This window comes from Falco biarmicus, chromosome 10, assembly GCF_023638135.1.
Source record: "Falco biarmicus isolate bFalBia1 chromosome 10, bFalBia1.pri, whole genome shotgun sequence".
Lineage (NCBI taxonomy): Eukaryota > Metazoa > Chordata > Aves > Falconiformes > Falconidae > Falco > Falco biarmicus.
In genome coordinates, this window is record NC_079297.1 from 25,370,421 (window position 1) to 25,382,545 (window position 12,125).

A 12,125-nucleotide genomic window follows, 5' to 3' on the forward strand; every position below is an offset into this window, starting at 1 on the left:
AGGTCAAAGGGTATGAAAAATGACCAAAAGTTGCTTTAATTCTAATGTATTATGTAACAGCATTGTCAAAGGATGTGTGCTACACATTTAAAGGTATAGTGTGAACTGAGTTTGTCTGGACTGTTGTTAAGGGATTTTGCTAAGATTGACGGAGATGGCGAAAGCTGAAGCGTACAGCATGGATGTATGCTTTTTTCTATAAGAGGTGATGTCTTTACATCATTAAAAGCTGCTTCCTGAGCTTAATTTTTTTCATTAAGAGGATGTGCTTCCTTCCCCTTTAGGATAAGTACTTTCTAGATAGAAACCATCCTCTTATTCCCCTCCCAGGGCCGGGACAAGGGGAAGGGAGGCGAGGCGGTGGCAGGGCAGTGCCGTGGTGCCCGCGGGTTCCTCTCCCGGCCCCCGCGGCCGCGGGCGGTGGCGCAGAGCGAACCGGGCGGCGTGCCGGCCCAGCGCCCCGGGGTGCGGCGGGCCCCCTCAGCGCTCGGTGCCCCGCTGCCGGAGCCAAGGGGGAGGCCTGCAGCCAGGGAAGGCAAAACGCACCCGGGGCGCCCCGGGGCTTCCCGCACCTGCAGGCGGGGCGGCCCGGCCTCCCGCGCAGCAAGCGAGGCAGGGCAGGGGGGACCCCGGGGAGCCCTCGCACCTGCAGACGGGATCCCCGAGGGGAAGGCGGGGGTGAAAAGACGTTCCCGCTGGCCCCGGGCCGGGAGCGAGCGCTGGAGGGCGGCCGGGGCCGTTACTTACTGAGCCCGGCGGCAGCCTCGCAGCTCCGGAGCGCCGCCGGTCGCCATGGAAACGGCGTCGGGCCTCAGCCACGGCTCCGCTTCCTGCCGGTGCCGACGCCACTGCTGCCCGGGCGGAAACAGGCGAGGCGGCCTGCACCGCTGCCCCCCGCCGCGCTAAAGGCGCAGAGCGCGACGCCGAGGGCTTGTTTCCCGCCGGACAAGTTAACCGCGGCACCGGCCGCCTCCGCGGACGGGCTGGTGGTGCGGGGCAGGTGGGTGGTCGCCGTCGCCCGTTCTGCTGCCGGGGGGAGGCCGGGCGCGGGTTCCCTGGCGCGCCGCAACCCTGTCCTGAGGCGGTGGGAGGCCTGCGGCAGGGCCCGGCGTGCTGCGCGGGGCCGCGGCTGGGCTCTGGCGGCCTCCCGGGCCTCCCGCCGCCGAGGTCCATGCGGCCCGTCTGCCACCGGGGTGCGGCGGGGAGGGGGGGTGCGGCGGGGAGGGGGCCCGCGGTGGGCAGCGGGCGCTGCGCTCCCGGTGGTGGCGGGGGAGCGTGGCCCGGCGGCGCTGGCGCCTTCGCGGGTTGTTACAGACCCTCGTGGGTGCCCCGGGGGGCTCCGTGGGGAAAGCGGGGGCAGGTGGCGCTGCCCCAGAGGAGGAGGGGGACCACCCTGCCGCCGGGTGTGCCCTCCGCCTGGTCGCAGCTCTCAGGAGTTCGAAGAACATACTTTTCCTTCCCTGCGAAAAAAGCATTTATTCTGAAGGATGACGGTAGTCACCAGAAGGCAGTTTTAGTGCTGTAATAGGAAAAAAACCCACACTATTTCCTTCTTTCAACAATAAATTAAAAAAAAAGTTTATAAAATTTCTAAACTTGCAGAGCTTTTCTTTACTTTGTTAGCAGAAAATTCATGTTAAATCTGCTACTAAAAGCTTGGGATTTCAGTATGCCTGAAATCTCCTTGAAGCTCAAGCGTGACAGTGCTAGTACTGGCACTGAATGCTCCTGGTTATTTTTTTCATTCTGGGTCATTAGCTTGTTGATAGGTGGGCACAAATAAAAAGCATCCAACTAGTTAGGTTTCACTTAGCAACCTGCACTATGTATGTCTTTGTTCATTTTTGTTTATTTGTTTTTATATGTGCTCCTAATTTAACGTTAAAAAGTTAAGTTGCCTTACCCAGCAGTATGAAGGAGAGGCCATGACCATGGATGATCCGAGCTATATATTTTTGTTGTCTTGCATATATATCTCGTTCCAGAATTGACAAAATGTCACACTTTTATGTACTTCACATATTAAGTACAGTATTGCTTCAAAATAGAAAGTCTGTACTTTAAAAAGTGTCGCTGTAAAAAGCAACCCACGTAAGGTCAAAATAGTTCAGATGCTTAAAACACAAACGATTTCAAAGGAGTATGGGCAGCTTCTGAAATGTGATATACTAATGAACTGGGACAGGAACACAACATTAATTAAATCACTTCACATATACAGTCTATGGGATGGAGTGGCCATGTGAATTAAGATGGTTTTTTGCACTATAGATCTGTTGTAGGGGTGTGGGTGTGCTTGAGAGCTGCAGTCTATTTCATGATCCTGTAATTTGTCAGATTTCCTCATTTTTGCTTTTTCTCATCCAAATTGTAATTATATTTATTTAATTTTCTTACACAGTGCTAAGAAAGTAATTTCAAAGCCAGTCAGACTATGGCCTTTGAAAGGATAATGCAGAAGGACTGGTACAAAATCCTGGGTGCAGAGCCATCGGACAGTCCAGCAGAACTGAAACGGAAGTACCAAAAACTTGCTTTATTAGTAAGTATGGGGTTTTTTTATTTAAGATGTCCAAAAATAATTTCTATAAATTAGTAAGATAATAATTGCAGGGTTTGATTTTACTTTTTTTGTACAAATATATGATTAATCAGAGTATATCTATAATATCAGTTCACTGAAGCTGGTTTCAGTTTGAAGTAAACATCTGGAGTTTGAGTTATTATATTTTACAAAGAGGGGTTGTGGTGTTCTGGTTCCAGAACACTGATATGTCTCCCAGCTTTGCAAAATATTCGCGAATGAACTGAGCCAAATACTTGTTCATCAGGTGCTGGATAATCCGGTGCATAAGTCAAAACAGGTCATTTTTTGTAGCACATACAATTTCATGAAATATATTTCATGAAATAAAAATCATGAAATTTGCTGATTGATACCTGTGGCATTTACTGTCGTGTGTGCAGTTACAGTGTGCTGAATGCAACACTTGAATGTATAAAGACCAGATACAAAGAGTGAAAAGTTCTTCCTGATAGTCTGCAGTAATGGAATAGAAAATGTACAGGAGGTAACTATGTTAATACCAATTTTATTAGAAAGTTTCTGGTGCATTTTTGTGGAGTCATGTTTTCGGTCATGCATTAAGACTTGATGTTCTGTGAATGCACTTAATTTTTCATGTGCTCCTGGTATATGTGTGTAAGAATCTCAAGAGCTTTACCAGATTATTTCATGTGAGTCTTGGTTCTTCTGTTTTACTCCTTCCCCTGAATTCAGACTTTTTGCTCAAAAGATGCTTTGGCCTGGCTTTCTGAGGAAAATGGGCTGTATTTTTTTGATACCGATGGCAGTTTTCAACCAGTTCTGATAGACAAATAGAATTCCCAAGGTAACTAAATTCCTAAGTTTCTTGAAAACTGGCAACCTAGTAGAGAAGAAGGAAGGAGGTGAGCAGAATTCAATTTTATATGTACCTTTAGGTAGCTTCTAGCTGGACTGTCAATATTGGCAGGGCATTAGAGAGCACAGGCATGGCTGGTCTTGCTCAGTTTGAGAATGAGGTGTCAGAATGAATGTGGCAAGAAGCTGGGAGTTTTAAGTGAGGTACAGAGATTACTGGTCAACAGGAGGCTGAGTTTTGTTAGAGCTGAAATAAATTAATGGGTTCATTTGGGGGCTTTTTTTGTTTGATTATTTTTTTGTTGGGATTTTTTATTATTTATTTCTAGCCCCTGTGAAAACTGTTTTAAAGGTCATTTCACCAGTATGTTCCAAACTTACACGTTTTGATGCTCTTCAGTTGAATTCACTAAGTATCCTGCTGTACTCCTCAGTGTCTTCTGCTAACTTACTTCTTTGAAATTGGTCTGTGTACTTGGAATCGTAAGTTTCAACACATTACAAGATATCTGCATGCAGGTATAGGACATAAGTCCTTTTGATCCTCACTTTTAAACACGAGAAAGTCATTCCAGGAGAGAGCTTTGGAAACCAAGCCTCTTAGTTATGCTCTTAATATAAACAGATGTTTTCTTGGACCTTCCAATGTTTTTGTTTTACTGAATTATTATTAAAAATATGAATAAAATATTAATAATGAACTATTTATAGCTTACTTGACCATAGCTTAAAATACCCCTTCTGTTCAGATAGGGGACCAGTTTAAACTGAATGCTGTAATAGAATTAAAATTTTTTTCCCACTGTGAATCTGTATATAATAATACGTTAAAAATCTTATGTAAAGTATTGTTTAGAGCTGTTTGCTACAGAACTGAAACTACATAGTGCCTTTCTTATATGATTTTTTTTTTTTAATGAAAGCGACCCTTTGTGTTACGGCACTGTACTTGTCATACACTTCAAAATAATTACATGAATTAGAATTGCTGGAGTTTTCAACTGTTTACATCTATAACTGTAGTTTTGGAAGATGAAAATATTGTTTTATGTACAAGCTTTTCTTTAGAACCTGTATATTTCCAAGCTAATTGGTTAGCACTCTTTATTTGAAAAGTCAGTGAGAAATGTTAAAGAAAATTAAGATACTTTTTTTTTCTTTTGCTGTTTGTCTCAGCATTCTTTTGGTATCTGCGACGGATCTCTGTAACTAAAAAGACTCACTGGTGTTTACTTCTTGGTGTTTTCTCCAAGGCAGATCTGCTGCTTGTCTGTTGTTGTTACCATATGTCCTGTCTCTATTCATCTTTTAGCTGAACCGTTACAGACCTACTTGCTAATACAGCATCGAGCACAGTCAATCTAAAGTCTTTAAAAGCATGGCGGTAATAAAAACAACAATTATTGTTATGCATCTTAAAAACTCATTTGCTATAGAAGTGGCTGGAGGAAACAGTACAGACCTTCACTAAAGCATGTAGTTACAGTGTGACAGTTTCTGCCACGGATGTTGAATCCAAGGGGTTTCATGGTTGAAAAGACTTTTATGAATGTCTGCCGTGGCATGTTAACACAAAAAATACTCTCCCTGATTCAAAGATTCATGACCTATGGACTTCTGAGTATTGGTGGAATGTATAAGGGAGGTGTTGCTGTATGGTTGTCTTATCCCGATACTATTGACTGTCATCCACTGTTCATTGTTAATAAAAAGTATAGCACAGGCTGAACCTCTTGTCTTGCTGGTTGTGTCCCATTCAGACGGAGTAACTTCATTGCTCCTCAAGTAAAGCTTGTACTTAGACCTCTGGACAGCTTCACACCTCTGGATGACAAAGTGCTCATTTGGTTTTCTAAAGCTGTTGTTGGAGATGGTAATGGTAGAATTGGTAGCACTATTGGTGTGGACAGAGAACAGGTCTACTTGCAGGTGGTTTTAGGTACCGTGGTAGTAGTCAATTACTGGACTAACTCCAGTTTAGAAGCTGGAATAGCAGATGAGCACAGTCATGTATGGCCTATTAAAAGATTCTGTGACAAATTATATGGGTAGTACAGAAAGTTTTCTGGCTTGCATGGAACAGCAGAAGTTAACCTCCTGAAAAATCATACTGTGCTAATTACCTTAAAATACAAAAGTTTATAAAGGAACTTGCATCTTGGATAATTGCAATTACAATGACATTCATTCTGTAATCGTGAATATTCTGATCACAGAAGTTCATTACCATCAAGCATAATAGATGGTACAATTTATTTTTAAATATAGTTCTGCTATGGTAGTATTTATTTTTAAATGTAGTTCTGCTGTTAAAATAAAAATGACAAAAGTCTGAGTCCAAGCCTTCTTCAAATGATCCCCAATGCTTCATGGTGAGCATTTGCTTTTTGCCATCTGCTATTTTCTGTATTTGTCAACACATGTATGCTTAGCATCTTGAATGAACAGGCAGATGTAAATTTCCAAAGATAAAAAGAGTTGGAGATCTTGCCATATGCCAGCCAGAAGATAGCTATATTTGCAGTTAAATCTCAGGATTGACCTTAATAATACAAAGTAGTATGCAATTAAAAATGGTTGAATTGTAGGTTGTAAGAATGATTTCATAAGGGCAGATCAGTTTAAAACTGATGAATTTTTGAAATATAACTTGGTTTTGTCAATTCTAAGAAATTGATGGAAAAATTTAATAACCCATAACAAAACTGTACAGATAAGCCCTGCTAGAGTGAATATATTTACTTACTGTGTTGCCATATTTTGCTTTGCTGTACTTACTTTTCTATTTTATCAAATCATAACATATATTTGAGTTATTTTACTACAGGTAATGTCAGTTCTGTTTTAAGACTAGTATTAATCTGATACAGAACAGCACAGATTTGGCCTAAAAGTATGATTTTTAAATTTTTATTTTTTTTTTTTACCTTTTTACCTTCTCACCCTCAAAGTAAAAGTTCATATTTACAAAATTTCCTTGCAACTTAATGAAACTTAAATTTGTACTTATGTGACTGATATCTGTATCATCTTGATAGTTTATTATTGTAACAGTCAATAGCTGCTGAAGATGACAGACACTTGGGCATAAGATCTGTGTTACACTGGCAATTCTATAAATAGCTTATTTTTAAAACAAAATCAAACTTTTGTGTATGCTGGCTTATACTGCAGTATTTTCTCTAGCGCAGAGCTCTAGCCAGCCAGTAATTCTGAAAGAAAAAAAAAAATAGGAATATGTAATTTGTAACCAGCATAACTCAAGGTAAAAAGATTTCTTGATTGGCTGTTTTAAGTTCATGCTAAAGTGCCTTCTGAAGCACAGAAGGCTTACAGTTTCCATACTTTGAAAGGAATCAGAAGAAATTTTGACAATTGTTACGGTTTCTAAGTGGTCAGGGTTTGATAATTAATCTTCTGTCTTTGGAACGTGCTGGTGGTTTTGCGATATGTGGGATACATAGAGCCTTTTTATCCAGTTACATACACAGACGTTTCACCAAGAAGAATTCTTAAATGGTTTTATGCTCTTTACTTAATTTTTCAAGGAATCCATACAGCTTTTAGGAAGGACAGTGCTTATTTTCCATTTCTGAGTGTGTATAAAATTAGCAGAAGATAAAATTAGTGTAACAAAAATAGGATATTGGGAAAAAAAATGACCCTATCTGATTATTGGCAGAATTTTTACATCTCCTTTTGGTCTACCACTTTGTGGTCAAAGAATGAGTTGCCAGATTGTTTTCAGATTTTCATGTAGCTGCTACATATCTGAATATTGCTTTTTACAGGGAATAAAGTCACCAAACATGTAAGCTTTGTCTAGCTGAAAATCAGGTGTCTGTTCCTGTTGATGCAGATGATATTATAGGATACCTTTCAACTGGAAAAAAATTATTGTGCAGGAAAATTATATGCTGCTGTTACAATGTGTGCCCTAATCTTAAAAAGAATCCATGTAATTTGAGCAGGGAGTATGCGAGAAGCTCTTATTTTTAATGTGTTAAGGAAATAAAATGTGCCATTTTAACACGTAGTGTTACAAAGATTATCTTTTTTATCAGAAAGGGTGGTGCGTTTTACAGCTAAGTGTTACAAATACAAGTGTTAAGGTGGTCAATTTTGAAAGAGTAGAAACTTGAAAACAGCATCAGTCATAGGTGAGAATGACTCTCAGCAGCAATGAAAAAGGACATTAATAGAAATTTAATTTAATGAAGCAAAACAACTTCAAGAAGAGATTGTTCCATTGAGTTTGTGTAAAGACGTCTGTCTCTGAAGAGCAAAAAAATCCGTTGTTTCTTATAAAATTTTTGTACACATCTAAATTCTGCAGTCACAGGAAATGCAGAGGATGTCATATATGTAAAGTCAGAGACCTGCTTGCATGATTGTCTTAAAATTTGTTCCAAAATAAATTCAGCGTTGCTCCTGAAAGGACCTGCCTGCTGAGGAGCTTCTTGTTGAGTTTGAGTTAGAATCTTTACCAATGAAAACATTTGAGCTTTGTGTCAGAAGTCTCATAATAATGTTTGTCGTAATTAAAATTATGCAATGTGTATATTTCTTTTTTTAATAGCCTTTGCAGGGTTTGTATTTTTTGTTTGAGTAGCAGTGTGCTTGTTACAGATATTCAACCGATCATCATGCTTAGCTGACTCTAGTTTCAGCTAGCCTGTAGAAAATGGATTTTGTAATTTGACAGTATAAACAGAACAAATTCAGTTTAGCCTAGTTGTAGCTTGACTGAAGTTAATGTAATTGCAACAGAGAGAAAGATAAGCCACTAAGTGTCATACAAAGGACTATCGTTTTGACACTCTGGATAGTTTTATTTTGAGCTGTTCTTTACATCTGATGCACTACTTATGACCTTAATAAAATACAAGGAGGCATATTTTCAAGCTGGGACTTAAAATTAAATTGGTTATTAGCCGATGTAGTATACAATGAACTTCAGTGTTACAGAAGTCATTAGTTCAAACAGCTTGATTAGCCAGATCAAGATTACGCTGATGTTCCTGCTGATGTTTAAGCTCCGAGAGCTTTTGTTTATCAACCTGTTTCTCATGTTATTTTTTGTTTGGTTGTTTTTTTTCTTCCAGCAGAAGAGGTCATTATGATATTCAGTAGTAAGTCTGAGGAACAAGTATTTACCCTGGAAATGATCATGTTACAAGGAACTTTTATCAATCTGAATAGTGTTACAGATTTGTTGCATGTGTTACGATGGTACTTAAACATTCTGGAGATGTGTGATGCTGCCACGTGCAGCGGTACAGACTGCCGCATCTGAGCCAAAGCTCCTGCTTGCTCAGTTGGAATTGTGAAGATGTAATGCTGGTGGCATTGTTGGTCCTTGGGCCTTATGTGCTCTCGTTAGGGTAGCTGGCCAATGGGAGCATGTGTTCTACATAATTAGGCAGCTGGCTAATCAAATGAAATGCAGTGATTACCCAATTAGTGTTCTGATTGGTCAGCAACCAGCTGGAAGGCATACTTCAGACACAGCCTATACAAGAACAGGCTGAGAAAGGTATCCTGACTTGCAGAAGGAATGGGGGGAAGAGAGGTCATGGATGTAGGGGAAAAGAAAAAGGATGTAGTAAGGTATCATAGTAGGAAAAGGGGCATATCACAGTAGGTAGTCTGCAGTACTCTTTTATTAGAGGTGGTTGTCTACCAAATCTCAGTTTATATGGAGCGATGTCTCACTTCTTATTACTTTGTAATGTGTAATTTATTATTTTGTTTGTTTAAAAGATGTAGGTGCATTTTACCAAGTGGATGGTGTGAACATCCCTATAGCAGAAAGTGATTTTTAACTGTTATATTGAATATGAGAAAAACCATAGTATCACAAAATAAGCTAGCAAGTAAGTAATATATTCCTTATCCAGGTAGTTCAGCTAGTTGTGAAAGTAATGTTACCTTGAAATATTATTTCTAAATGTAATCTGTTTGTTTACTGGGTTGTTTTCCATAATTTATTTGTTGTGATCAGCTTCTGATACTTCATCCTTTGTAGTTTTAAGATACGTACATAAGAACAGAATGGGCATCAGGCAATTGAGATGTGAGATTCAGCTAATGTGTGCTTGGCCTTTCATGTCACTTATGGTCAAAGGAATCTGATGCCTCTTGAACATTTTGTGCACTGGTTATATAAGTTATTAATTGTAACAATATATTAAAAACAATCTATGCTGTCTTTGGTAGACTGTGAAAGGTGTTCTAGACTTACAAATATTCACTGTGTCTTGCGGTAGTATAAAATCAAAATTCTGAATAGAAATAAAATCTTCAGTAGCTTAAACTCTATAAGGATGTTTCTTAGTATTTGCAAGTGTTCTTTCAGCACATTTGAAGACACGTTGAACTAGTTTTATATTGTGTGGTATGCTTTTCATCTCATTTCTAAAGTGAGATGTCTGAAATAAAAATCACATAGTGAAAGATATGAATTAAAGCACAAAGAAGGAGGCTATAGAGACTGGCATAATGTTTTCACATAGATAAATGTTCTGATTATTCTGACTTTTGAGCAGCCACAGTCAAGAGTATCTTGAGTTGTTCAACTTTTTCCAATCAGACTATTTATTAAAGTGCCTGCTTCTGAAATTTTAAGCACTGGGTCAATTATTTATAGAAGCTGTAATCCCAGACCATGAGTTTGAAAGATAATAAATGTTAAGGGTAGACTCTAGACTCGGTCATCTTGCAATAATTGTGCTTATATAAGGATCTCTTATTGCTATTAAATGAAATTGACACATTTGCGTTGAATCTGAAATAGTTATTAAATTTTAAAACGGTTGTAATATGATGTAGTAACCTGTAAAACAGAGTGTTTTGGAGACTTGTATATTTTTTTTCAGATTTAAATAAATGCTCTATGTGTGATTTTTGCCTTACGTTTAAAATACCTAATTATTATGGAATTTTTTTTTAAAGCCACACATTCCTGCAATCCTTTCCTTCATCTTTAAACACCTTAGAGTCAGAAAATCACAATCTGAATGACATAACTGTCCCATCCTCCATTTTTTCCTTGCCTCAGTGCATCATGCTTTCTCATCTTGTGTAGAGCCCAAATGCTTGGCGGACATGAGCTCATCAGATCTAATGCAGAAGCAAATTCTTATACCGGAATGTCTGTCTTGTAGGACACTTTGTAGGTAGCTTGTATTATTATGGTAAGAAAGTTCTGCTTTTTTGTTGTAGTCTGCCAGTCATTTGGATAAACTCTGTCACTCACTTTACTTTTAACATACTGAAAATTGACACTTTAAGGCTGAAAAGTCAATAGTCAGATATTTCAAAAAAACTTGACCCTTCATTGTTATGCCCAATAAAGTAATAATGAAAAAATTCACAGTCTGTGCTGCTTGGATTTATGACATAACAATGTCCATGGTCAAAGAAGGTAAAGTTGAAGGATTTTTCTGAGCAGCATCTTAGCTAAATATTTTTCTTTTCATGATATAACTTTAAAAATAACTAATCAGATGTTTGAGGAGAGGCTGAACAAGAGTTGCTCTTTTAAGGGGTACTTACCTTCTAGCACAGCATGCCAGCAATCCAGTATTAATTCCTACTGCTACAGAAGAGCAGTGCAAAGTATGGGCTTGGTAGGATTTTGTCAATGGCAAAAAGCTCAGTAATAATTTCTGTTACATGAGCAGAGTATTCTTTTATCAAGTGACCTCCTTGACTCTTCTGGACCATTACAAGGACACGTTGTCAAAGTTTCCTTACTGCAAATGGAGAAATTTGCCAACCACAAACAACCTCAAACTAGAAACTCGATTAACACCAAACTAGTGATATAAATGCGTGCTTCAAGCCATCAGTATGAGTAAATCCAACCCAAACTAGCTGTAAAGTTTAGTTGTTTCTGTGGATTATGTTTGGAATTGTTTTGTCACTGTGGCTACAAAAAATTGAAATAACTGAATGCTGATGTGGGTTTTGGGTGGGGTTTTTTCTGTTGTGGTTTTTTGGGGGTTTTATGGTGCTGTGATATCCATGAAATGGAGCCTTTGTGCTGTAGTCATAGCACATAGCATCTGATTTTAAGGCTTGAGACTTCTCAGGATGCTTGCACTTCAGGCTGTGGTGCCTTCGGTTTATTTAGATATGGTATAACATGTTTACTAATGTACCTCTCAAGTTAAGCTGGCCTCATAAAAGGTAGGTGATTTCTTCATGGGTTTTGCGCCCAAATGTTTTCTAAACTGAGCACTAAATTCTGTTAAATATTTAGCTTTTCATGTCCATTTTAGAAGCTGTAATTTGCCTAGGGCCTAACCTGTTATTTTGAGATCAGGAGCAGCTTCAAATAGTGCAGAGATTCTTTATTGCTCCTAGAGGTAGGGAAAGCTGAAAGAAATATTTTCAAGAAAAGAAAAAACTAAAACCACCTGCAACTTTTGAAGTGTTATGCAAGTGTTACAGTTATGGTCACTGATAGATAACTTTTTTTAAAAAGAAAATCTCTATTCTTCAAGGCCTGCTTTCTGCAGTGACTTCTGCAGCTGAAGTACCTCAGGGATTTTGATTATTTGGCGTTATGCTTAAATCTGACATATTAAAGGTGTCTGTCTGGTTTTAGGTACTCCAAATGAATTTGAAAATTAATGGTATATTTTGGTTTGGAATACTGTTTTAGTGATGGTCATCAGGGGCTAGAGGGGACAACACAAAGAACTGTGCTTTGTGC

General features: G+C 39.2%; 1 protein-coding gene across 2 annotated transcripts in view; it reads left to right on the forward strand.

The window, feature by feature from the left end:
* The first annotated feature begins 858 nt into the window (after positions 1-858).
* Positions 859-12,125, forward strand: part of DNAJC24 (DnaJ heat shock protein family (Hsp40) member C24) — a 42,153-nt gene continuing 30,886 nt past the window's right edge. The window contains exons 1-2 of one of the 2 annotated variants that reach the window (XR_008824456.1): positions 859-1,000; positions 2,402-2,542. Coding sequence is in view for 1 of the 2 variants with exons in the window: in XM_056355092.1 (XP_056211067.1) it covers positions 2,435-2,542 (108 nt within the window). In the remaining variant the exon portion in view is untranslated. The remainder of the gene's footprint in view (positions 1,001-2,401; positions 2,543-12,125) is intronic. The other variant, XM_056355092.1, reaches the window with a different exon arrangement.